This window comes from Oncorhynchus masou, chromosome 29 (genome assembly GCF_036934945.1).
Source record: "Oncorhynchus masou masou isolate Uvic2021 chromosome 29, UVic_Omas_1.1, whole genome shotgun sequence".
NCBI classification, from domain to species: domain Eukaryota; kingdom Metazoa; phylum Chordata; class Actinopteri; order Salmoniformes; family Salmonidae; genus Oncorhynchus; species Oncorhynchus masou.
The window spans coordinates 73,739,171-73,767,000 of NC_088240.1; the positions used below are offsets into that span (position 1 = coordinate 73,739,171).

At 43.4% G+C, this 27,830-nt stretch overlaps 2 protein-coding genes and 1 pseudogene across 6 annotated transcripts in view; 1 reads left to right on the plus strand and 2 right to left on the minus strand.

Moving 5' to 3' along the window:
- Nucleotides 1–221: 221 nt before the first annotated feature.
- Nucleotides 222–17,881, minus strand: LOC135520494 (nonsense-mediated mRNA decay factor SMG9-like; annotated as a pseudogene).
- si:dkey-79d12.4 (zinc finger protein 521) lies at nt 17,142–25,664 on the plus strand. Of its 3 annotated transcripts, none has more exons than XM_064946090.1 (3): nt 17,142–17,489; nt 20,244–20,368; nt 21,701–25,664. In XM_064946090.1, exons 1-3 carry the CDS (start codon nt 17,420–17,422, stop codon nt 25,241–25,243), a joined length of 3,738 nt encoding a protein of 1,245 aa, XP_064802162.1. In that variant the 5' UTR covers nt 17,142–17,419; the 3' UTR covers nt 25,244–25,664. The 3 variants fall into 3 exon arrangements, with proteins under 3 accessions (XP_064802162.1, XP_064802163.1, XP_064802164.1); XM_064946091.1 differs by lacking the exon at nt 17,142–17,489 and adding an exon at nt 19,170–19,253; XM_064946092.1 differs by lacking the exons at nt 17,142–17,489; nt 20,244–20,368 and adding an exon at nt 20,380–20,747.
- The window catches only part of kcnn4 (potassium intermediate/small conductance calcium-activated channel, subfamily N, member 4), a 51,699-nt gene continuing 49,511 nt past the window's right edge, over nt 25,643–27,830 (minus strand). For all 3 annotated transcript variants that reach the window (XM_064946094.1, XM_064946096.1, XM_064946093.1), the window contains one exon: nt 25,643–27,741. In XM_064946094.1, the coding sequence (XP_064802166.1) occupies nt 27,712–27,741 (30 nt within the window). In that variant the 3' untranslated portion in view covers nt 25,643–27,711. The remainder of the gene's footprint in view (nt 27,742–27,830) is intronic.

Sequence of the window (27,830 nt, forward strand, 5' to 3'; positions counted from 1 at the left end):
GCACCTTGTTGTCCTCCCTGGTCCCATTCCATATTGACAGGCTACAATGTATACCATCTACCATTGTGTTCTCTTGGCTCCACCAACTGCTGTATCTGCAGCTTTTCTGATTCATTGTACAACTTGTAGATCTGTCATAGTGCATGTTGAAGTTTATGCCATTAAACGATAATATAGGATAATTCTTAACAATATCCTCATAAAGCACAGACACAACTTGGAAACTGAAGAGGATTTATTATATAGAGATAAGTGGGGGAGTAGATGGAGAATGAGAGAGCTCCTTCACAGGTATAGGGACAGGAGTGGGCTTTAGGAGATGATGTGGTTTGTTCATTTTGTTGTTGGTTTCATTGCAGTGGCAGAAAATGGCGGCGCACCTGGGTCCACCTATCTACCAAGATAGGTCAAATGGAAGAATTCAACAAACTTTTATGTATATTTTTCTATAGATTGGAATGTCCACAGTGCAAGGTGTTCTACATTGGACGGACAAAGAGACGCCTTCAAGACCGCTTAGCGGAACACAAGTATGCCATACGGGTAGGCAATGTAGACTACCCCATGGCAAGGCACTACAAGTCCTTACACCATGGCATCCCTGCCTCCCTACAAGCTGTGGGTATTGATCATATTCCGGCCTCTATTAGGAAAGGGGACCGTCTTAAACAGCTAAACCAAAGGGAAAGTTTTGGGATTTACAAACTACAGGCCACTAAATACCCTGGTTTAAATGAAGATATGGATTTACAAACTACAGGCCACTAAATACCCTGGTTTAAATGAAGATATGGATTTACAAACTACAGGCCACTAAATACCCTGGTTTAAATGAAGATATGGATTTACAAACTACAGGCCACTAAATACCCTGGTTTAAATGAAGATATGGATTTACAAACTACAGGCCACTAAATACCCTGGTTTAAATGAACATTTACATTTAAGTCATTTAGCAGACGCTCTTATCCAGAGCGACTTACAAATTGGTGAATTCACCTTCTGACATCCAGTGGAACAGCCACTTTACAATAGTGCATCTAAATCATTTAAGGGGGGGGGGGGGTGAGAAGGATAACTTTATCCTATCCTAGGTATTCCTTGAAGAGGTGGGGTTTCAGGTGTCTCCGGAAGGTGGTGATTGACTCCGCTGTCCTGGCGTCGTGAGTGAGTTTGTTCCACCATTGGGGGGCCAGAGCAGCGAACAGTTTTGACTGGGCTGAGCGGGAACTGTACTTCCTCAGTGGTAGGGAGGCGAGCAGGCCAGAGGTGGATGAACGCAGTGCCCTTGTTTGGGTGTAGGGCATGATCAGAGCCTGGAGGTACTGCGGTGCCGTTCCCCTCACAGCTCCGTAGGCAAGCACCATGGTCTTGTAGCGGATGCGAGCTTCAACTGGAAGCCAGTGGAGAGAGCGGAGGAGCGGGGTGACGTGAGAGAACTTGGGAAGGTTGAACACCAGACGGGCTGCGGCGTTCTGGATGAGTTGTAGGGGTTTAATGGCACAGGCAGGGAGCCCAGCCAACAGCGAGTTGCAGTAATCCAGACGGGAGATGACAAGTGCCTGGATTAGGACCTGCGCCGCTTCCTGTGTGAGGCAGGGTCGTACTCTGCGGATGTTATAGAGCATGAACCTACAGGAACGATCCACCGCCTTGATGTTAGTTGAGAACGACAGGGTGTTGTCCAGGATCACGCCAAGGTTCTTAGCGCTCTGGGAGGAGGACACAATGGAGTTGTCAACCGTGATGGCGAGATCATGGAACGGGCAGTCCTTCCCCGGGAGGAAGAGCAGCTCCGTCTTGCCGAGGTTCAGCTTGAGGTGGTGATCCGTCATCCACACTGATATGTCTGCCAGACATGCAGAGATGCGATTCGCCACCTGGTCATCAGAAGGGGGAAAGGAGAAGATTAATTGTGTGTCGTCTGCATAGCAATGATAGGAGAGACCATGTGAGGTTATGACAGAGCCAAGTGACTTGGTGTATAGCGAGAATAGGAGAGGGCCTAGAACAGAGCCCTGGGGGACACCAGTGGTGAGAGCGCGTGGCGAGGAGACAGATTCTCGCCACGCCACCTGGTAGGAGCGACCTGTCAGGTAGGACGCAATCCAAGCGTGGGCCGCGCCGGAGATGCCCAACTCGGAGAGGGTGGAGAGGAGGATCTGATGGTTCACAGTATCGAAGGCAGCCGATAGGTCTAGAACACATATGTCAGAGTCAAGGCCCGCGGGCCACATCCGGCCCGCGAGAAGGTTTTTTACGGCCCCTGGGATGATCTTGATTTATTATTAGAACCGGCCCGCAGACCGCAGCAAGCCGGCAGCCCGCAGATCTTTTACACGCACCAATACTACATTTCCCACAATGCAACGGTGACGCACCGAGCAGTAGGCTGCTTCATTTCAACAGCGACAGGTGAGCTGACAGCTTATCATTGTATCATACACCAGGAAGCGTTGTGCGGTAAAGCCTTGAAAATGGAGCATGTAATGAGCATCATCACGCGCACAGTTAACTTTATCAGAGCCAAAGGTTTGAATCACCGCCAGTTCAAGGCATTTCTGACGGAGTTAGAAACGGAGCATGGTGATTTGCCTTATCACACAGAGGTGCGATGGCTAAGCCAGGGAAAGGTGCTTCAAAGATGTTTCGAGCTTCGTGAGGAGATTTGTCTGTTCTTGGACAGCAAAGGGAAAGACACAACACAACTCCGAGACGAAATGTTTCTGTGTGAAATGGCTTTTCTGTGTGACATTACGAGTCATCTGAATGCAATGAACTTGCAGCTGCAGGGTCGGGATCATGTCATCTCTGATATGTACAGTACAGTGAAGGCATTTAAAACCAAACTGACTCTGTGGGAGACGCAGATGCGGAAAGAAAATTTGAGCCACTTTCCCAGCTGCCAGACCATGAAAGAGAAGCTCTCTACCAGTGCGTTCCCGAGCGCACAGTTGGCTGATAAAATAGGTATGCTTGCCGCTGACTTTCGACGCCGATTTGCTGACTTTGAAGCACAAAAAAGCAGGTTGGAACTGCTCGGTAACCCATTTGCTGTTGACGTGGAAAGCTCACCACCAAACCTCCAAATGGAGTTGATTGACCTCCAATGCAATGATGCACTGAGGGCAAAATATGCGGCAGTGGGTGCTGCGGAGTTCGCCCGTTTCCTCCCCGACACAATGCCCCAGCTGCGCATCCAGGCTGCTCAAACGTTGTCTATGTTTGGCAGCACATACCTGTGTGAACAACTTTTTTCTTTGATGAACCTGAACAAAACATCACACAGAAGTCGACTTACTGCTGAACACCTCCACTCAATTCTGAGGATTTCCTCAGCTCAGAGCCTTACCCCGAACATTGATGAACTTGTGGAAAAGATGGGACACCACCAAGTATCACCCTCAACCTCAAACAAGTGAACATTACTGTGCAATCACATATTTAGAGTTTTTACTCAGTTCAAGTTTAAAAGTTAAAGTTTAATATTTGTTTTCACTGCATGTTACTTCTCCTTAAACAAAGTGTTGTTTTTGATTAATAGATTTTTGCACTTTATTTTATTGTATTTCAATCCAATTATATTTTAAAAATATTTCAGTTGAGTGGATGATAGAAAATTGCTATTATTGTTTTTTTCTTTGAAGTAAATTTAGCCCACTTTTGCTAAAATAGAAAATATAGGCTACTGATGGTGCCTTGAATACCGGTTTCTTTCATTTAATGTTCATGTTATGGGGATTTTTATATAAAGGAAATTTGTCTTTTGTGTCTGTTGAAAATTAAAGATTACTGACAGAGCCATAAGAAAATATTGCTTTATTTATCTGATCATATTGGAATATATTTGTTAGGTTTTCAGTAGGTTCAATTAGGTTCACTAGACTATATGCGTCATTTAAAAATTTTTCAATGAACATTCGAACAGTCCGGCCCTCGGCTTGTAGCTAAATTTTTTATTTGGCCCTCCGTCCATTTGACTTTGACACCCCTGGTCTAGAAGGATGAGAGCAGAGGAGAGAGAGTTAGCTTTAGCAGTGCGGAGCGCCTCCGTGATACAGAGAAGAGCAGTCTCAGTTGAATGACTAGTCTTGAAACCTGACTGATTTGGATCAAGAAGGTCATTCTGAGAGAGATAGCGGGAGAGCTGGCCAAGGACGGCACGTTCAAGAGTTTTGGAGAGAAAAGAAAAAGGGATACTGGTCTGTAGTTGTTGACATCGGAGAGATCGAGTGTAGGTTTTTTCAGAAGGGGTGCAACTCTCGCTCTCTTGAAGACGGAAGGGACGTAGCCAGCGGTCAGGGATGAGTTGATGAGCGAGGTGAGGTAAGGGAGAAGGTCTCCGGAAATGGTCTGGAGAAGAGAGGAGGGGATAGGGTCAAGCGGGCAGGTTGTTGGGCGGCCGGCCGTCACAAGAAGCAAGATTTCATCTGGAGAGAGAGGGGAGAAAGAGGTCAGAGCACAGGGTAGGGCAGTGTGAGCAGAACCAGCGGTGTCGTTTGACTTAGCAAACGAGGATCGGATGTCGTCGACCTTCTTTTCAAAATGGTTGACGAAGTCATCTGCAGAGAGGGAGGAGGGGGGAGGGGGAGGAGGATTCAGGAGGGAGGAGAAGGTGGCAAAGAGCTTCCTAGGGTTAGAGGCAGATGCTTGGAATTTAGAGTGGTAGAAAGTGGCTTTAGCAGCAGAGACAGAGGAGGAAAATGTAGAGAGGAGGGAGTGAAAGGATGCCAGGTCCGCAGGGAGGCGAGTTTTCCTCCATTTCCGCTCGGCTGCCCGGAGCCCTGTTCTGTGAGCTCACAATGAGTCGTCGAGCCACGGAGCGGGAGGGGAGGACCGAGCCGGCCTGGAGGATAGGGGACATAGAGAGTCAAAGGATGCAGAAAGGGAAGAGAGGAGGGTTGAGGAGGCAGAATCAGGAGATAGGTTGGAGAAGGTATGAGCAGAGGGAAGAGATGATAGGATGGAAGAGGAGAAAGTAGCGGGGGAGAGAGAGCGAAGGTTGGGACGGCGCGATACCATCCGAGTAGGGGCAGTGTGGGAAGTGTTGGATGAGAGCGAGAGGGAAAAGGATACAAGATGGATGAAGATGTGGATTTACAAACTACAGGCCACTAAATACCCTGGTTTAAATGAAGATGTGGATTTACAAACTACAGGCCACTAAATACCCTGGTTTAAATGAAGATGTGGATTTACAAACTACAGGCCACTAAATACCCTGGTTTAAATGAATATGTGGATTTACAAACTACATGCCACTAAATACCCTGGTTTAAACGAATATATTGATTTCTCACCCTTCCTGTAGGGTTGTGATGGGTCCATTTGCTGTCATCTAGTGAACATTTTGCTCAATTGTTTAGACGGTTGTTCATGTTTTGCTGTGTTCTAGTGTACTATGGAATATATTGCTTTCTTATTCTTGACACTTCTCCCAGTCATATTTAAGGTTAGAACTACCTTTCTAAGTGTTCTGATACTTCTAGCTTGGAGCTGTATTTTTATAATAACTTAGCTACAGTATTTCACTTTTTAATGTGTATAGTATTGCTTACTAGGTGTGTCCAATCCATTTTGTAACCACTCCCTCTTCAAATTAGGGCTAATTGGAATAGCTGTTCAAAAGAGGACATTGTATTATTTCTTTGTACTACTCCCTGACGAAGGCCATGCAGCTGAAACACGGTGGATTTTTAAAACCTTGTTTCTATTGAACATGCCATACAAATAAAGACATTTTAATTAAGTATATGAAGAGTGCCTTAGTCCTCCTTTCTTTTTGATGACCAATTCACCCCTTTTACCAAAGAGCACCTTCTGTCTACCAAAGTGTACTACTGTGTACCTTAGTAGCACTTCCCTTCCTCCTCTTTCTACTATTTTCACCTGTTTATTTTAAAATAACATCAATGTCACAACAGTTCTTTCCTTCCATGTTCTTCCCTTAGAACAGAATCAAACTAACCTCCCTAACTCTGGACTTCACCACTGTCTCCACTGTTCTTACACAGTTCCTATCCTTGCATTCTGAAAAAATATATATATATATATTTCAGTCATCATTCATTTTATTTTTACACAATAGAATGGTAATGTATTTTAATTGTTGCCTCAAACATAGCAATACATGCTGTTGATGACTTAAGTCAACTTTCACTGTCATTGCTGGTACGTATAGACCACCCTCTGCCCCCAGCTGTGCTCTGGACACCATATGTGAACTGATTACCCCCCATCTATCTTCAGAGCTCGTGCTGGTAGGCAACCTAAACTGGAACATGCTTAACACCCCAGCCATACTACAATCTAAACTTGATGCCCTCAATCTCACACAAATTATCAATGAACCTACCAGGTACCACCCCAAAGCCGTAAATATGGGCACCCTCATAGATCTCATCCCAACCAACTTGCCCTCTAAATACACCTCTGCTGTTTTCAACCAAGATCTAAGCGATCACTGTCTCATTGCCTGCATCCGTAATGGGTCAGCGGTCAAACGACCTCCGCTCATCACTGTCAAACGCTCCCTGAAACACTTCAGCGAGCAGACCTTTCTAATCGACCTGGCCGGGGTATCCTGGAAGGATATTGATCTCATCCTGTCAGTATAGAATGCCTGGTTATTCTTTTTAAATGCCTTCCTCACCATCTTAAATAAGCATGCCCCATTCAAGAAATGTAGAACCAGGAACAGATATAGCCCTTGGTTCTCTCCAGACCTGACTGCCCTTAACCAACACAAAAACATCATATTGCGTTCTGCATTAGCATCGAACAGCCCCGGTGATATGCAACTTTTCAATACCAATATACACAGGCAGTTAGAAAAGCCACGGCTAGCTTTTTCAAGCAGAAACTTGCTTCCTGCAACACAAACTCACAAAGGTTCTGGGACACTAAAGTCCATGGAGAATAAGAACACCTCCTCCCAGCTGCCCACTGCACTGAGGATAGGAAACACTGTCACCACCGATAAATCTGCTATAATTGAGAATTTCAACAAGCATTTTTCTACGGCTGGCCATGCTTTCCACCTGGCTACCCCTACCCCGGTCAACAGAGCAGCTCACAGATCACTGCACCTGTACATAGCCCATCTATAATTTAGCCCCAAAAAACTACCTCTCCCACTACTGTATTTATGTATTTTGCTCATTTGCACCCCATTATTTTTTCTCTACCTTGCACATTCTTCCACTGCAAATCTACCATTCCAGTGTTTTACTTCGCCACCATGGCCTTTTGTTTTTTTGCATTTACTTCCCTTATCTCACCTCATTTGCTCACATTGTATATAGACTTATTTTTATACTGTATTATTTACTGTATGTTTGTTTTACTACATGTGTAACTCTGTTTATGTCAAACTGCTTTGCCAGGTCGCAATTGTAAATGAGAACTTGTTCTCAACTTGCCTACCTGGTTCAAAAAAAGGTGAAATTCTTTCTTTTTTTTTATGAATAAACAACTAAGATAAAGTTATGTACTATAGAGATGACAGCCCAGACCCATATTGTGTGCAGTGACAAATTAAATATAGGTCCATGTACCTTTGCACTTATTTGGTTTCTGTCTTTTCTGGCACTCTGCAGTGCCAGTGTCCTCCTTCATGGTCACAATGGACACCTGCTTCTCTTCCACTGAACTTCAACCTGAATGAACACAAAAAAACTGAATTGAAACTCTTAGGTGGCACATACACATTATTTGCTGGTCCAAATTCACTCCCTATCCCTCCTCCCTGGCCCTGACTTAACTCTGATTTTCCTGAATGGTCTGGATAGGTATAAATCAGGAAAGTGGTGGAGCTTACACCGCATTGCTTACACATTTACAAACATCTAAGGGTTAGGGCCAAGGGAAAGAGTTAGGGAGTGAACTGGGAATGGCTGACCCCCGACCCCCCCTTTGTACACTGCTGCTACTCGCTGTTTGTTTATTACCTATGCATAGTCACTTCGCCACCACCTACATGTACAGATTACCTCAACTAGCCTGTACCCCCCGCACTGCCCCGATTCCGGTGCCCCCTGTATATAGCCTCGTTATTGTTACTCTTATTGTGTTACCTCTATTACATTTATTGTAGTCTACTTCTGGAGGCAGCTCTGCAGAGTGGTCATTAGCTGGCACAGCCACAACATCAGATTTTAAACCTAACCACACTGCTCACCCTAAATTAGGACAAAAATTGTTTTCATTAATTTCTTACAATATAGCCAGCCTATCTAAGGGGTGTCGCGGAAATTTCCTTAATTACCAAATGATGAGAGAGCAAATCATACACCAGTCAGAGTTGTGTGCTTAATCTTCACCTTTAATAATAATTAATCTTTTGCAATAGCATTTTGACTTTCAACAGTTCAGTATCTCTAATGAAAAGTTGAGAGTGGTCAACATAATGGCAACTGGGATCCTTTATAGCAAAGATCCACCCCCCCCTCCCCCTAGTCGACATGACAAACCACAGGTCATAGGAACTTACAAAAAAAGACTTTACTTCAGAGAGGAATATCCCATAGCCAGACAGAATTGGCTATAAATTATTGTTCAGTTTGGTCTCATAAACAAAGCTCTTATCTCATCCTTGGTACAAAATGGTACCAAGACATTACCCCCACTCAATGATATATATCAAATTGTCATTTTTGATACTCTCATTCTAAATACAACCAATTCTGGACAAGCTCACGGAGAGGAAAGTGAGCCTCTAGGTCAAGATAAGGAACATAGAATGGTTCCAGACTCTGCCATCCTCCTCTCCCCGGTGGGAAAAGTAGGGAGTGACTGGCACACAGACACAGTGGAGCCAAGAGATCATTTGTAAACATATATTTTAAACCATGTGAAGGGATGATTGATGGGGAACCAATTATGACACCTTGACCTCTCCCCTCTCTGCGGCCCAAGCAACTTAGTCCTGACAGAGAACAAATAACTGCAAATGGCCACCACTATAGTACAACAAAATACATTCTTATGAGAAATAACTCATAAGCATATCATGAAAATAAAACATCTTATCTATGTTACCCAACTAATTCTGATTAATCCCCAACAGGGGAAATCGTTCAGTTCTGCATCCAGGACAAGACTGATGTCAACATGCTTGTGAAGTTAATGTAAAAATGGTCTATTTCGTGTAAATGTGTTTAATTGCAAGCCAACAGTATGTATAGACTAGTGCTTATGAAGCAACGTATGAATGCAATGTTATTCTACATTTATAAACTCGATTGTTTCCGAATGATATCACATTGTCAGTGTCATTTTCTTAACCTTATCACCATTTTTGCTTACAGCTGATTTGATTGTACAGTTCAAATTAAGTGGTTAAAATTGATCAAATCTGGTTTAGAGATTGAGTGGGTTTGTAGAGAGTTCAAGGAATTGTTATGATCTTCCCTACTCTGCTAAGTAAAACATATTTTGAGCTGTAGGCTATGGTTTATCTGACAAATAGGCTGGATACCTATTTGAAATAAAATGCACCGGCTACTCATGTTTATTTAGATCATGGCATGTAGCTTAGGCTACATCTGGAAACTCCAGGAATGAGGTAACTTTGATTTCAAAAGAGAACACAACTCTTGGGCTCCCGAGTGGTGCAGCGGTGTAAGGTACCGCATCTCAGTGCTTGAGGCGTCACTACAGGCACACTGGTCCGATTCCAGGCTGTATACCAACCGCCTGTGATCGGGAGTCCCATAGGGTGGTGCACAATTGGCCCAGCGTCGTCCGGGTTTGGCCGTCATTGTAAATAATAATTTGTTCTTAACTGACTTGCCTAGTTAAATAAAAGGTTACATTTTACTTCTGTCGCACGTGGTTGACAGAGTCCCCAGTGTTATTTCTGCTCAAGATTCAGTTCTCTCGCTTAGCTACCCTGATTGGGACTCTGTCAACTTGCTCAATATAGATTTGATATCTTTCAAGTGTCTTTTATAGGGGAGTACATGATCCACTCCACGAACATGTGAGAATGCCAACCAACTGTTAATCAACTGTTGTTTACAAATAATTCATGTGTCAAGGATTAGAATCTAATTTTCAGTTTTGAAATACCCAATTCTAACATTTAATAATCTGACTAGAAAAGTTTTGTAAAACTTGGTCCCGTTGATTACTATAATTCCCAGCTGTGTCTCATTCTAGATAACTGCTGTCTGAAACCAGACATACACTGAAGAAGGTGGACAACGAAACGTTTGTGTTAGTTTATTCTCTGGCCTGCTGAAAAACAAAAAAATGAAAGCGGAAGTTGGGAGGTTTTGTATATTCTGTGTTCAAACCACCCTTTATTGGTGGTATATTGGTTTAACACACCAACATTTTTAGTTTGAGCGCAATGGTACATAGAAACATGATTTATTTTCATAAAGACTTCACTCATGCGCTGCTTATTCGGCGAGTGTAACATCATTAGTTATAAACTAAGTAAAGAATATTTGTGTTAATCTGCATCCATCCCTTATGGCACTTTATTCGGGTATTCCCTTATTGAGTCACATGATGTTGTAAAATGCTATGTTCTCATTGCAATATGACAATGTTGCATGTACTCTGAGTGTACAAAACATTAATAACACCTTCCTAATACTGAGTTGCACTTGGGCCATGGAATCTAAAATATGTCAAAAGCGTTCCACAGGGATGGTGGCCCATGTTGACTCCAATGCTTCCCACTGTTGTGTCAAGTTGGGTGGATGCCCTTTGGGTGGTGGACCATTCTTGATACATATGGGAAACTGTTGAGCATAAAAACCCAACAGCGTTGCAGTTCTTGACACACTCAAACTGGTGCACCTGGCACCTACTACTATACCCAGTTCAAAGGCACTTAAATAGTTTGTCTTGCCCATTCATCCTTTGAATGGCACACGTACACAATCCATGTCTCAATTGTCTCAATGCTTAAAAGTCCTTATTTTACCAGTCTCATCTCCTTCATCTACACTGATTGAAGTGTATTTAACAGGTAACATCAATAAGGGATCATAGCTTTCACCTGGTATGTCTACATCAGGGAAAGAGCAGATGTCCCGTACACTCAGTGTATGTAGACACTGGTAAGGTGCTGGTGTAGAATAAAGCCTTATGTTAAAAAGTGGCCCTTTTTTTATCACTGGACAAGTTAGTGGAAATACAGTTACTGTTGTGGTTGTACTGGTCTTCATTTTATATGCTTTGCTCAACTTAGGACTTCTAGTATCATGGTGTGGAGTCTCCTCAGGTCTTCCTCATCTCCAATTTCAGTACCTCTCCATGACTTCCCCAAACTGGTGGAGACAATGGAGAAGGAACTTTCTGTTCTCAAGAGGCATGTCCTGATGTTAGCCATTCCCAACATGAGCCTGAAAACCAACCAGAGGAAGAACGAGGCTCTCCAAGCCAACATATGGGGATCAGCTCTTGTATCTGGCTGTGGGGCAACAATACCAATTTCAGGTCTCTCCGTTAGTGTAGACATAACCATCTTGGTATGGGAGATCAGAATGTACTATCAGGCTTTTGGTCTTAATAATGAGTCTCTGCAGAGCCTTGCTGGGAAAACAAATGTGCCAGTGGAGGAGCTGAAAGCAGTCCTCAAGTCCCCTCTGAACAAGGAGATGAGCAAAGACGCATCAACATTCTGACCAAGGCAGCTGGGTCAACATTGATGGTCTGAAGATGTGCAAAACTTACTGAAGAAGGCCGATGAGTGAGATACTGTCAAAGAGACTGTTTTGATTATGTTTATCAAGATCGAGGGATGTGTTTTCATAAATGCCTTTTAAATATACAAGGAAACTATATCTTGCCCAAATATATACATAAAATACTATGCTTCCTTTTGCATATTCATACCAATTTAATCTCTATAACCTACAGCATGAAGTCTATTATCTTTTAAAGGATTCAATCACCACCATGACAGTCAAATTTGATGTTTTGAGATGATTGCGTAATCAAAAAATATTTTTTTGCTTCTGGATTTGAAAATAATCCTAGTTAAGATTAAGACTTAATCAATATTACTTGCCTGAAATGGAAAGGTTGTGGAATAGAAAGGATTTTATACTCTTTCAGAATGTTCTTACAGTATTCTAATGTTACTACATCAGAAGGGAGATAACAGAGTATATCTTTCATTAATGTTAATGATTATATCATTTTTATAAATTATTTTCAAGTTGCAGAAGTGTCTTGTAATGAATCTCAGCTCCATCTTTACATAATAAACCATCATAACATTTCAGGTGAACCGGTAACAAATACTTTAGACAATCACATATTTTGAAATAAAAATGAAACACCAATGTATGCTTCTACTAAATATTACTTTCACCATTTGCATCATGTTAGTCAGAATGTATCTTTCAAAGTCATTCCTTTTCTGTACCATCTGAATCTTCTGACACTTAGCAAGGTTATTTACTGTCACATTGACACCTGAATCTGATCAGCTGTCCCCTTTCTCCCTCTGTTACAAAGCCAGAGCCACCAAAGTTGAACTATCTGAGGTTCCATATGTTCCCAATGAGATGGACATCTCCTCAACATCAAGCACCTCACATCACCACTGACTGAACCTGTAAGCCCAATAAAACTGGCACTGTCCATCTCCAGACCCACCTCTCTCTCTGTCTCTTCTGGTCCTGGTGTAGGACAGGGACATCCATTTCCTCCAGTATATTCATAACAGGTTGACAGTGCTGCTAGGCCGGTAGACGACTGTATTCAGCAGACAGGGCTGAGGACTTCTTCACCCCGCCCCAGATGCGAACTGCATAGTGAAACCTGTCACAACATAACAGTCAAACATATTTTCGTGTACAGTTTTGCCTCATTTCCATATCTTTGCCTCATTTCTTCTCTGTGAGGATGGTGTGTGACAGCTGACAGCGGGACATGGACAGGATTTGGCTGCAGAGCTTGGAGACCTGAGAGAGAAGGTGGGGTGTCCTCTGTAGCCCGGGAGGAGAGAGAAGAGGGGGGCGGCCCCAGACCCTAGAACAAAACACCAAGACACAGACATGGGGAATCAATATAACAAAGGAATGAGAGAGGAGAACATCCCTCACTAGCTTTAAGCACCAGCTGTCAGAGCATCTCACAGATCACTGCACCTGTACATAGCCCATATGTAAATAGCCCATCCAACTACCTCATCCCCATACTGTATTTATTAATTTATCTTGATCCTTTGCACCACAGTATCTCTACTTGCGCATTCATATTCTGCACATCTACCATTCCGGTATTTAATTGCTATATAGTAATTACTTCGCCACCATGGCCTATTTATTGCCTTACCTCCCTTATCCTACCTCATTTGCACACACTGTATATAGCCTTTTCTACAGTATTATTGACTGTATGTTTGTTTATTCCATGTGTAACTCAGTGTTGTTGTATGTGTCAAACTGCTTTGCTTTATCTTGACCAGGTTGCAGTTGCTAAGACATGGTATTTGCTCTGACCTGCTTTGGTTAGCGCGTCCTCCCCCTCATTCTCCATGAGGGGCAGCAAGAACATGTTGACCTCTGTTTCCAGGTAGTCGCGGTCCAGTCCAGGGAAAATATAGAAACCAGAACATGATCAGTCAATACATGCTAACTAAACCCATGTCTGCACACTTTATGTTTTTTTTAAATGACATTTGTCACTGCTTTGCACTTTTCACCCTTCAAAAAGATGCACGTGCAGGAATCCTAATATAGAAACAACACAATAGTATAGTGTTTAAATATGTGAATGTTGTGATAAGCATGTTGGTACATCCTCTCCAATCTAACCTTTGTATTTCAGATGGGAGTGGACATCAGCTTGTCCGGATGCCATGTGCATCTTCTTCAGGTTTCTGGGACAGAACTCATCACGACGAGATTTGTTCTGCAGGAACACTAGACAACAGAACAATACATTATTGAGCATTCAGTACACTCAGCCGGAACTAGAGTGTGTGTGTGTGTGTGTCTGTCTGTTGCTGCGTCTGTCACCTATGTGAGTAGGTGTGGGTAGTACTCTGATCCCTCTTCGGTGCCAGAGGAGCCAGTGCTGTCATGACTGGCTGAGGGGGTGGAGGGCTTTAACATCTCTGCTGTCTGGAGAAACCTGGTCAGAGACAATATCATCATCACCACAGAGACACTTCATAAAACCTGGTCAGAATATTCACACAGCACATCAACCACTACAACGACAACATGAATATGATATCAGAACATTCTCAATGTTGTGACAGCACAATGGATTCAAGGGTGTAAAACCTTTCCATGGTGATGAGTGGAAAATGTAATGCCACAGCCAAAATACACTCAGACACAGGACACTACCCTCCAATGATGATCCTATCTATCCTATGCCCTGATTTGAAAACCCCATGATAACCATTAGTGAATCAGTGCTAATGGACTCTTGTTTCCCAGACAGGTGGGGTGGTTACCTGTAGATGTTGATGTCAGTGAACCAGTATTGAATCAAAATGACCACGTGGCACACTGTGAACAGGAAGGCAGTGATCTGAAGAGAATGATGAAAAAATTAATCATGAGACTGGATCAGATGAGACATAAAGTAGCTCTCCTTTAGAGCCTCTGTTGCCCAGTGCCCTCTGCTGGCCCCTCACTGACCTGCATCTCCACGTAGGTGTGAGGAAGATTGTACTCTGGAGGCAGCTTACGTTCGTTGTTGATTAGGCGATCCAAAATGGAAGGGCTAAGAATGGGCTGGAGGAACACATTTGTATAGAAAATAACATTGGAGCAAGAGGAATGGTATATGAATAAATACAACATTTGAGATAAAGTGAATCGCCTTAACCGCTGATGCTTTAATCTGACCTGTGTGTCCAAGATGACTCTTTCCTGGGTAATGTAGAAGTCAATACCCGTACTCTGGTTCCCTCCTCTCTCTTTGATCTCCTGAGTCTGAGCCCTGAACACATAGCCCCTACACAAACACACATAGACCTGTCAGACATAGACACAATACAACCATATGTTACTGTTAACTTTAAAATTGAATTACATTCATTTACAATATAAAGTACAATATACAACACAATATTCCCTGTCTTTATAGATGGAAAGAGCTCCATGTAAGGAGGTGCCAATAGAACAATACCTTTGGTCTTCTTCAGGTGCGTTGGCAGACAGGAGAGACATGATGGTGGATTTCCCTGTTCCCTGCAGGCCAATGACTCCCACTACCAACATGCCTGTCTGGTCCCTTAGGTACTGTAACACAGGACAACACAACTGTTACACAACATGTCTGTCTGGTCCCTTAGGTACTGTAACACAAGACAACACAACTGTTACACAACATGTCTTTCTGGCTCCGTGTTTCCTCTGGAAAAATGTGTACCAGTGGGGAAAAAGGTCGCAGTGGAAGGGGTTAAGAGGGGGGTCCGGTCTCCCCGGATATTTTTTATGTATAAGGACTGAGAAGCACAGTTCTTGCGATTTTTTAAAAGGTCATTCTTCTCCAAAATGAATGAAAATAAAATTATTCTGACAGCATCTGAATTTTTACATTTTAAGATATTGGACCATGCATAGTCCATATTATCAGATAAGCTATTAGCAATAAACATTATCACCTGTAGCCCAACCAATAAAAGGCATAATGGCTAGAAATGAATTGGCTGAATCATGGTGTCGCTATCTGCATTTACCCTATTGATCTAATCATTAGCTAGTGGGATATTTTAACTAGTTAGCATCATATTGATTAATTTTGTGCCCCCCAAAAATATTTTTGAGGTAGGGTGGCGTTTTACCTCAAGCTACCCTAAAATTGACCCATGTTATATTCAGGCCCCCTTTTCCCTATGCACTCACAAAAAAAAGTGTTGAGCAGTAAGGTGCTTAACCATTGAGCTCCTAAAAACTCTGGGTATAAATGGTACAGTTCTTGCATATTTAGGAGTTGATAAATAAATAAATAAAGTTGCACATGTTACACATATGTATGGCATGACAACGATACTCAGAAGAGCTTTACCTCCATGGCGCTGTCACACCATGGCGCTGTCACGCTTCATCTTCTCAGGGGGGGACGAGCTTGGTCTGGACAATCACAGCTGTAAGTAACATACATATGTTAGAGATTGTATTCACTGCTACAGTAAATAAATGCTTATAATGGCTAGGGTAATGCTGGTGAACAGTAGACATGTCCTGCATCCATGGTGGTCTGAGGCCTTTCTTTTATTGTCTGTATTATGTCTCTGGTCACTGATGACACTAGTAAAGAAAGCAGTGGTCTTTGACCAGTATTGACTCACGGTCCACAGCACCGCTGGAAGCAGCTGCTCCCATGCCTCTGTTTTGGATCTGGTAGACAGGTTGGGCTTTGAGGCCCCAGAGCCAGAGGCCGGAGAAGCCACCTCAGGAGGGGTCCCTGGTTTCCCCCCATCCTCCCTGGTCTTGATGAGCATGATGGGCTTCTCCAGAGCCTGGCCTCCACTGATGGGTACACTCTTGGAAGGCTTGGACTGAAACAAAACAAGAGTCAATGCATTATACTTGTTGTTGTATTTACTGTCAAGACCCATGCATCTGAATTCAGTAAAAACCTTCAGTCATCTTACAGACAACAACCTTCAGCGAGAGCATCTCTCCTTACACGTTCTCCAAGGGGTTTGGCCAGTATGATGGGGGTCTTCTGAAGGAGTGGTCCTGGAAGCTCCTCACTGACATCCTTCAAAGACCAGATAAGAACTACAATAAACTAAAGAAGCCCATAGAGATAATTTTCCTGCATAGGAAAGCCGTGCATTCTTGTTCTTACCCTGCGTTCTCTGGGGATATATTCTCGACCGGGACCAGAGAGGTTTTGCCCCGGGGGACCCACATCTCTGTCTCGGTGTCGCCTTCTCCTCCGTCCCTGTCCATACATGCCGGGTTGACTGTGGCCAGATTCTGACATGTTGCACACTGTGGTCAACTGTCAAAATAAAATGGGAACAGATAGCTACAACATCAGTTTAAATGTAATGGATACTGCTCTACTGATATGCAGCAGCTAGCTACAGTAACAAATATATTTGGTTGGAATGGATCTGAAGAGTGGCTATATACACAATTCCTGGCTCTTAAAAGCGGAAGTAGCTGCAGGTGGGTCGACGCACTTCCGGCAACAGAAATGCCAATGGCGGGCTCGAAAAACATACGTGTTTGTAGTGTCCCGCAGTGCTCAAATTCCAAATAAAAACAGTCATATATCCCCTGAGCATTGATGAATTGAAGAAGAAGTGGGGGCATGCAATTAGAAGAGACGTCGAGGAAGCACATTCTATATATTTGCAACTTCGTCAGACCGCAAGGGTCTGAAGCAGTGGGCTGTTCCTAGACGTTTCCAATGGAACGACTATCATCCCGCAACAACGCGGGAATCTGGATATTAAAGGCTCGTCTTGGAGTTGATGTTCGAGAAACCGAGAACCAGGAGCCGGACACTTAACTTTGACCACGACAATACGAAACCTCCTCTTGGTAAGTGGTGAATGTCTATTATTAGTATTAGCTAGATCAACTCGATGTTCAGGTAAAGTGGACAGGAACATTCTAAATAGACGATATACCTACTACACGAACAGCCATGAACAAACCATGGAAATTGCCATAGTTGTAGCCGGGAGAATTACAATGATTGAATGAACGCCAGTCTTTACAGGCCAACGACGCATATATTTAAAACACTTTCACTCGTCATTCATTTTACAATACACATAGTCCTTTCGTTAACACTTACGTTATGCGATTAATTAGGTTTTCATGAAGGATTAGCTACTTGCTTTCCAGATAGAATCCACAAAACGGAAGCAAAAACAGACGGTAACGCTGAAATCTTTCGTTGGGAAACGAATCCAGCTGACTAGGCTACATTAGTTCCGGGCAGTTCAGTGTGGTTTTGCTGCACGACAGGGGATTATCCATTATGCCAAAAACGTTTTCCGTTTTGCAACGAATACGAGAGTTTCTATTGGACAAATTCAAGTAGGTATGTGCTAGGTCCCTCCCTGTTTCGTTCCGTTTGGTTCTTAAACGTTAAACTGTTACCGTTGCAAGACGTAATGAATACAACACATAATTCCATGTTTTGTAAACTGATTGGAGTTCTGACGTTTGTAAATGCTGTGTGAAATTTGGTTAGTAAATTGTTAGTAAATTAGTCAATTGTAGCACCGTTCATGTAGTTCAGGCATACTTTAACTAATCATACTCATATATATATATATATATATATATATATAACAGGGTGTCACATGTTGATGACAATAATTTCTGATGGATTTTGAAAAGACCTCTAAATGAACCTAGAATAAATCATGTGAATTGGCTTCAGTGCACAGACTTCAAAGCAATACATGCATGTGTGATGAGCCAGTGTGATGAGCCAGTGCCCTGAAAACATGTTTTTTGTTGTAGATGGTACTTAGATGGAAACCCATTTAACTTGGATTTTTTTTATTCGGTACATGGGGATTTAACAATAAATATAAGTTTTATGTGCACTGCGTCATCACGCACAGTATTTTATCTGCTACAAATCAATTTGTTTGAAACATCTCTGGGGTGGGAAATTGCGCACATTGTTTTTATGCGGATATTGCCTAGCTAGTGATGCAAAACGGAATAAATAATAATCAAATAGAACCACGTGTTTTTTTGTATGCCTATATGGTATGATACCATATACTAATGCAGAAATGTTTCATGACTTTATTATTGCCGTTAGATTGTCCCATTAAGCTGTGGAGAAGAAAAGTGTCCTACAAATACCCTAAAAAAAGTAATTTAGCTACCTAACAACAATATAGTCCTATTTTTACTCATTTAAATTCCCCACTTAGCTAATAAAATAGGCCTAATAATTAATTAATTACATAATAAAAATGGCATAATTGAAATGGCATCAAAACTTGGCATCACATTTAAATCATAAATTAAAGTAGGACCTTATGGACAGAGGTTATATTATGGTAAACAAAGGTACAGTGTGTCATTTCTACAGCAGTATGTGTAGCCTAATTATGCATTTGTTTATTTGGTTGTTTTTTGCAAATGTGTGGAAATCGTTAAGTATAATATGAATACTGGGAGTTGTAGTATAGCGTTTACAAAGATGGCCACTGGTGCATACTGGGAGCTGTAGGCTTCACACTGACTCCACCCATTCCTGTTAAAACAGGAAATAGAGAATAAATGATGGAAGCCAAAGCAAGGAATTTTAACGTTTTAAAAGGGACATAAAAGGTAATTGTTTTACAAATGTTGTTATAGTTATGTACAATTCGTAGTAGGTGTTAGCTAGGGAATTTAAGTCCAAAAATAAACGAATCAATGCCAATTTCGCACGTGCACCAAACCTACGGCATTATCGAATGGGAGAACGCGCTCTCTCTCGATCGATAACAACAGCATTGAGCGCGTCATTACATTGGAGATACATTGTAACGTGATCCTCACATTTGAGAGTTAACTTGTACGTTCGTGAGCGATCGAGCTACACACCTGTGTAGTCTGAAGTACATAATTTGAATAACTGGTTGTCTCATATCTAGTTAGGGGGGTATTCATGACGCTATTCTGTTACAAATCGTTTCGGAAACGGAAGCAAACAAAACGGGGCGGGACCTACCAGAATTTGTCCAATTTGCAACTGTTTGCACTAATGATTACACCCTAGATTGTCTGAATAAAAACATATATTTTTGATAACTTTAGCCTAGCTAACGCTAGTACCAGCAGAGAGGAGATCTAACCTTTATTTAACTAGGCAAGTCAGTTAAGAACAAAAAAATGATGGCCTACCCCGACCATACCCGGATGCTGCTGGGCCAGTTATGCGCCGCTCTATGGGACTCCCAATCACGGCTGGATGTTATATAGCCTGGATTCGAACCAGGGACTGTAGTGACGCCTCTTGCACTGAGATGCAGTGCCTCATCCATTGCGTCACTCGGGCACTTAGCTGGACAATATCATGGAAGTTAACAACCCCCTTGGCCAATATTAGCAACATTTTGCAGAAAGTGACATTAGAACTAATGTTTTGCCTTTGGGAGTTTAACTATCACAGTCTACACAGTAATGTCAAACAAACTGGCAACTAACCCTTCTTCTATCTGTGGTAATACTGTAGCAAGTTATTCTGACTTTCTCCATGTCACTATATCATGTGTGTCTGTCAGTCACTGTCTGTGTGGACTTCTTTTTGCTTACTTTGTGTCCCTCAAAATGTAGGGAGCCAGTATACGGTTGCTATGGAGATCCCTTCGGAAGACATAGTGATTCGGGAGACCTTGGGGGCAGAGGTAGAGGTGGAGATACTGGAGGACGTGATCAAAGCCCACAAGCAGAACCCACCGGTGAGTTGTTTTAAACAGAGTTGATACAGGCCAGAGACTACAGTTATCAATGATATCCTATCAGTGTTCCCAGTGGGATGTCATCCATCCCAAATTATGTACAGCGGGAGAGTACATATCATTTTGATGGCTGTCAATTTTGATAATTTGTTTGAGGAATTTTTCATTGTTTACCCCAAATTCCCTTTCAATCAATTCAGCCTGGCATGGAAATGGAATAGTCTCTGTATCAATCTTGAATGTATCCCTATCTATACTTCTCTCTTTCCTCTCTCAATGCCCTCTCCATTGGCTGCCTTGTTATTTTCTCTCTTTTTTTCATCTGCAGGACAGGGAACCCTCTGAAAATCTCAGTTTTATTTCTACACCTGTACACTTGGTAATTTTATATGTTTTCCTTATGTAGGCTATTAAAGGAGAAGTTCACTCTTTTGAACCAAATACTATATACTTCCTCATGCTTGTTCAGCAGTTTCAGGGGCATTATAAAACATGAAAAAAGGCTCCAAAAACACCTAAGTACGTATGTTTTTGAAAAATAGCAACTCTCTCAGTATAGTGTGATTCCGAACTTTATCCGCAACGTTATATTCCATTTTGTGTGACTCGAGCGATACTTCTCCGTGTAACCCATGATACTTCTCCGTGTAACCCATGATACTTCTCCGTGTAACCCATGATACTTCTCCGTGTAACCCATGATACTTCTCCGTGTAACCCATGATACTTCTCCGTGTAACCCATGATACTTCTCCGTGTAACCCATGATACTTCTCCGTGTAACCCATGATACTTCTCCGTGTAACCCATGATACTTCTCCGTGTAACCCATGATACTTCTCCGTGTAACCCATGATACTTCTCCGTGTAACCCATGATACTTCTCCGTGTAACCCATGATACTTTTCTGTGTGCATATGCACAGGCTACATGGAGAAGTGGCACAGATTTATAGGGAAAACTGCTCGAGTCTCACAAAAAAAAGGTGTGATTAATGTGTGATTAATGTTAGGAATGACAGAATGTCATGTGCATTGCTGGTGGGGTAAGTTTCTCAAAAACAAGCGAAATCACAAAGTGTCTGCATACTTCTATAAAATGCCATTTACAGAAAAAAATACAGAAAAACTACTCTGGCTGTTAGGCTTTGAGTATGCTGTGTTTTTCTGTAGACTGTTTCCAGGGCTCTATTTATTGACGTTCACCAGTGTCTGCCTCATATGTACAATAAACAATAATATATTTGTGGTCAGTCAACAGTCATCACTTTGTAAACTATTGATTGATTAAATTACTCACTTTGTCTCTAAGTCATTTTGCTGTGAATTGCAGGAGATCCCCAGGTTTTCTGTGCCACGTCCGTTCTCTATGCCAGAGGACTCGAGCGACGATGACTGTGACCTGTCAGGGAACAGCATCTCTACTTACGGCATGCATTTCATGGAGCTGGGGGGAAAGTGCTGGGAATGTGGCGTGCAATTCAGGTCTGGCCAGGAGTTGATCGAACACTTTGAGAGCCACAGGTCCAAGGTCTCAACGTCCTGCAACATCTGTCGGGTGACTTTCAGTCGCACAGTATCACTGGCTATGCACCTAGTCAACGCACACTCAAACTCAGTCCTCCATTGCAGCAACTGCCAGCTGCATTTCAGCAACTTGTGGGATCTCAACAAGCACATAGGAATACACTTGTTCACTGAGTTGTTAAATACACCCCTTGGGGACATCTCAAATAATGTCTTGAATAGCAGTGAAGAGACTTTAAAGGGACAGTATACTCTTCCTTCAGCCTTGGCCCTCAAACATGATGACAACTCAAATGATGGCTTGAATGGAAGGGAGGAGACTTTAAAGGGACAGCATACTGTTCCTTCAGTGGTGGCTCTTGACCATGAGGACACCTCAAATGATGGCTTGAATGGAAGGGAGGAGACTTTAAATGCACAGTGTACTCCACCTTCAGTGGTGACCCGAGACCATACATACAGCATGGAAAGCAATGGGAGAGTGTCAAAGACAAGACATAGGCTGGAGGAATCGGAGGAGGGGGAAGATGTCAAACCAGACCCCTCCACTCTGACTCCCTCACTGAGGATCCGTGTCAAACTGGAGAGAGGGGTTGAGGTTGATTGTGCCCCCCTCCAGTGGGATGAGGGGATGAACGATGGAGAGGGGGGTGAATATAGCAAAGACACTGAGAGCGCTGGAGGAACAGACAACAACAGGTTAACAGAGAGCAGCGGGGAAACAGATATCGATGAGGAGGACATCAGGCTGAGTGAAGAGGAGGAGGAAATTAAAAGCAAACAGGGGGAGGATAGGAATAATGACATCCACAGCGAAGAAGAGGACGAGGATGCTGAGACGCTTATTGACCAAGAGGGTGAGCCCTCCTCGTCTGAGCGGGAGTCAGAATTTGACCCAGAAGAGTTATCAGATTCTGACTCGAGGTCCAGCAGCACTGGGGAATCCAGTGGGTCTTCTTACACTCCTGTACGCACACGGAACGCCAAGACCCGGCCATCCCGGACTACGCAGCACAAGACCAAGTTGTCCCAGGTCAAGCCTTATTATTGCATCTATTGTGCCAAAGGACCGTATCATAATATGGACTTTCATGTGAAGACCTGCAATATGAAGAAGGACTTTCAATGCTCTTTATGCCAAGCCGTCTTTCCTACCGAGATGGCCATGTTGGACCATCAGGTTCGGACTCACTCTGAAGCCATATCGGGCCAAATGTACGCCTGTGAGTTCTGCCGCCAGGTCTTCCCCGATCTGGCCATCTACAAAAACCACAACTGTCCCAAAAAAGACACACCCCCGCCATATGTCCCTGATCCCACTACGTGTATCTATTGTGGAACAGGGCCATTCATTAATATGGACGTTCATTTGAGAGGCTGCAGTTGGAAAGGCCTTACATGCACTGAGTGCAGGGTACTCTTCCATAATAGGAAGGCCCTGCAGAACCATAACGTTTCAGTTCACGGACAGCTTTCCACTATGTGTGCGGTTTGCGGCAGAGGGCCATTCACTGATATGGACTTCCATTTGAGGAGCTGCTCTAGGGATTGGTCCTTCCAATGCTCTGAGTGCAAAGTCCAATTTCCTTCTGAGAAATCTCTGGTGGACCATAATCTTAAATATCACAGTGCCACATCAAAGACCTCTGACCAAGGTGTCTGTGTTTATTGCGGCAGTGGACCATTCACTAGTCTGGACATCCACATGAGGACCTGCTCTAAGCAGAAGGGCTTAAAATGCTCTGTGTGCAAAGTTTTTTTTCCTACTGAATCGGTCCTGGCTGATCATATGGTTTGTTATCATAGCACCCCATACCATGTCCATAGCACCCCATACCAAGTCCAGAGCATCCCATACCAAGTCCAGAGCACAGACTCAGAGACCCCTGAAGGTACCTGTCTCTATTGTGGCAGAGGTCCATTCACTAATCTGGACAACCACATGAAGACCTGCTCTAAGAGGAAGTGCATCCAATGTTCTGTGTGCAAGTTGTTCTTTACTAGTGATGTCCTGGCCAACCATATGATTTCCTATCACAGTACCAAATTCCGAGTTCAGAGCCCAGTCACAGAGATGCCTGACAACGGTGCCTGTGTCCGTTGCGGCAGAGGGCCCTTCACTAGTCTGGAACATCACATGAAGTACTGCAATAAGCAGAAGGGCATCCAATGTGTTATGTGTAAAGCTTACTTTCTTACTGAGGGCAGTCTGGTGGACCATATTGTTTTAGCTCACGCTGACAAGCTGGTCACCCAAGCTGGTGGGTCCTCCGCTACCACTTTCTCCTTCGTACCCATGACTATCTCTACCACCTCAGGCCAGCAGAGCCCCAGTAGCTCCACCCTGATGTGTTGCAGTAGTGGAAATAAGGAGCTGAAACGACTGGCCCCAGTCCCAGTGTCTGATCAGGGCCACTGTGCAGTTGGCCAGCTAACACCTGCTGGACAGTCTGTTTCTCTGCCTAGAGTAATGCTGTCTACCACCACCTCTTCCCAGCCAGCCATTCCTGTGGTGGCCACCTTGCTCATTGACAACACTGGTGGTGGTCCAGCGAAAATTGCCAGGCTGGTCCCAGTTGCCCCACAGACCAACCCCCCCAAAACGCAGGTCACAGCACCCACGCATACTAATACAGCAAAGCCCCTTGGGCAGTTCTCTAACCTTCTGCAACAGACTGTCCATCAGGAAAAATCTGTCCAACAGCAGACACCCAGGCCCACTGCCCTAGCCATGGACCCTATCAGATCCCCCACCACCCCATCCCCTAGACCTGCCTCAGCCTCTGCCCCGGGGAAAATCACCATGATCCACCTCTCACCTGTCCATACCCCCCCTCTAGCGCAGTCTTCCCCCCTTACCCTTGCCTTTGCCCCAGCCCCTCTAAGCATCATGTGTATGTTTGTGAATAGAAGTAAGGAGCTGGCCCTGGAGAAACGCATGAAGATGAGCTGGCGTTCCAAGTGCACCTACACCTGCCGCCAGTGCGGCGCCGTCTCGCAGCAGCCCTCGCTCAGTGTGAAGCACCGCTACCTCCACCGGGGCTCCCGTCGGTACCGCTGCCACTGTGGTAGGTCGTTCCTGCGGCGGCTGCACCTCCTGCGCCACTACCTCCAGCACGCCCAGGCCACCCGCTACATATGCACTGCCTGCGGGGAGACCTTTGACGGGGCAAAGTGCCTCGCACAGCACATGGTTGGAGCTTCCAACACGACTCGATGTCCAGGTGACAGCATAACTTTGAAGCTGAGGAAAGAGTGCCGGATGCCCTTCTCCTGTCACTGTGGGCAGGTGTTTTGTAGGCCCGCTGCTTTTCTCTGGCACAAACTGAAAAACACCCAAAGGACTTAACACTGAAATGGACCCACAGCAGGGCCCAGTCTAGGCCCTATTCAAAGCAGTGGTTTTTCCATGGCTCACGCAGGCAGGCAAGCCTATCATTTACTATGTTACGGGTAGAAGAGGACAATGCAGTTTGTGGACTTGCTTGACTTTTTTCACTGAATGAAAGATGATTCCTTAAGAAATAATCTATGTATGTATTGGTTTAAAATGTGTTTTCACTTCCACTAAAACATTGTTTTCACCAAAAGAGCAAAAATACAATCATATTAAAATTAAATATTTTACTTGAGTTGTCTTTGTAAGAGGTCATAGGGTACATTTGGAAGACTAAAGAATTATCATTAATGGCCATATTATCGTTAATATTATAAGTAGGTTATGATTTAGCTGGTAGAACAATACTCATTCAAATACTTCCACTCACCAATGGCTTTTAATTGTCAGGAAGACCAGAAAATGTATTTACAATGCATGGCTTTATCATGTGCAAAAGAAAAGCTGTAAACGCAGTTATCGTTTTTGCAGAATCTATCCTTTTGTAAGCCGATTTCACAATATTACCTCTACATGTTATCCTCATGTTAAAAAAACGAAATATATATATTTTTAAATTACATATCTTAACTCCAGTTAATGAAAATTCAGAAGTCCAGTTTAAATACAACCATGGGAATAGTTGTCCTCACAAGGTGCTTGATTTAGTAATGCCCCAGATTACCAGCCTTACCATTGGGGCTGGAGAACGGGTACAATTTGTGGATTCACAAAGTGAATGACATAAATTATGCATATAAGACAATGCAGTGCCCCTGACCCATATTTCCCCGTTCACACTTGAGTGCAACATCTATTGAGAGCTGTGTTCTAAAAATCCACCCTCATTTAAAGACTGACCACTTTTAATCCTACCTGTGTACTAAATATAATTTGGCTGTTACTAGTCCAAAACAATCCATGTCACAAGTATTGTTTGGTAAAAGATTTCAAACGTTTTTAGACTGATAATGTATTACCCATAGGCTGTCACAGAGACCCAAGAATATGATGTTTGACATTCATTCATGTCTATGACTGGTGTGTGATTGTCATGCATGTACATATCCTCTGGGGGGAACTATCACATCAGAATAAGAATAACAGTGAGCAATGTCTCCATGTACTTTATGCAGGTTGATGTTTATTGTCGTGAGTCTTGCCCTGGAGGCAGAACTGAGCGGTTTCCACTAAATGGGTGACTTACAAATTCAAAGTTGGCTATATTGTAAAAATTAATAAAAACAACAACAATTTGGCATTATGTTTAGCAGCGTGGTTGGGTTTCAAATCAAATTGTATGACTGGCTGTGCCAGCTAGTGACCACTGCAGAGCTGCCTCCAGTACATGAGTCGTCCCAATAAATATCAGCCTGCGTACTTTATTAGGCTATGCCACTTGTCTTGATCGTTATGAGAACAGCTTAACTATGTAAACTGACTGCTTCCCCATACAATCATCCTTAAAACAACAATATATGTCAGGCCTTAACAGTCTAGATTAGTTCTTTATGCGAAAAGAGTCTCTGTTAAATTCAGTCTACTTTGGTAACTCCACAGTACCCTAGGGAGTGTTTGAGTGGGCGAGCGGGCAGCCCTTGAGACATGGCAACTGACTAGCAGTTTATCCCTCTGACTGAGGCCATGTGAAGAGAAATTGTTTTATTTCCTAATCCAACAAAATCTAGAGGATTAGAACAGTAAGAGAACAGAGATGTGTATTTTATAAGTGACCAGCAGCTCTCTCTAGTAATAAGGCAGTTGTCTCATACACTGGTGCCTCTGAGGATGTCACTGCTTTATACTTCCTGTTAGGAAAAACGTGTGGAATAACCGTTGTGTTTTACTTGTGGAAAAAGGTATGATTGAAAGATGCTTTGAGGGAGGCTGTCAATACTGAGTGGCATTCAAAGTTCCCCTCACATTTAAAAACAGTGTTTAAACCTCTCGTTCCATAGGAACCAGGCATTATGTTTAGGAGACTCCAATGTAACTTGTAACACTAATAGCAGGAGTTAGGGGACATACTTTACAGAGCCATCAGAGGGTGAACCCATAGATCCCCTCCCTCTGAGATGACACAAGCTACATAACCAGAGGCCATGTTACTGGAGTTCTTAATTGAGATTGTTAACGCAAAATTTTCTACATTAAACGCATCGGATAAAAATACACCAGTCATCTATATCAGACCCCGCTGTAGTAAAATGAAGTCCTTTTTTGTTTTACAAGTACGAGTCATTGTGCGTAGGGTCCATTCAGCCGCTGGGTCAGAACATGATGCCAGCCGTGGTCCTGGCAGTAGTCCAAGTGGTGCAGCAGGCCAAATGTTAAATGCAGCTTTGGGGGGGAAGAGGATTCCCATCCCGGTCTGATGGAAATTACAGAAGGCTGGTAGCATCCATATTTAGTCTTTGGGAAAGGCCTGCAGCGAGTGTGGTTCACCCAACCACCACACAGCCACGAGTCACCTGGAGTGAGAGAATAGTTAGAATCAACAGTGCAGGTTATTCTCAAGCATGTTCATATCAAGTTTGGTTGTGATAGTTAAAGGTGCTAG

Coding starts and splice junctions, on each gene's coding strand:
- si:dkey-79d12.4 (XM_064946090.1), top strand. CDS start 17,420: ATGTTCGAGAAACCGAGAACCAGGAGCCGGACACTTAACTTTGACCAC. Junction 17,490..20,243: donor CAATACGAAACCTCCTCTTG/GTAAGTGGTGAA, acceptor CTCAAAATGTAG/GGAGCCAGTATACGGTTGCT. Junction 20,369..21,700: donor CCCACAAGCAGAACCCACCG/GTGAGTTGTTTT, acceptor TGTGAATTGCAG/GAGATCCCCAGGTTTTCTGT.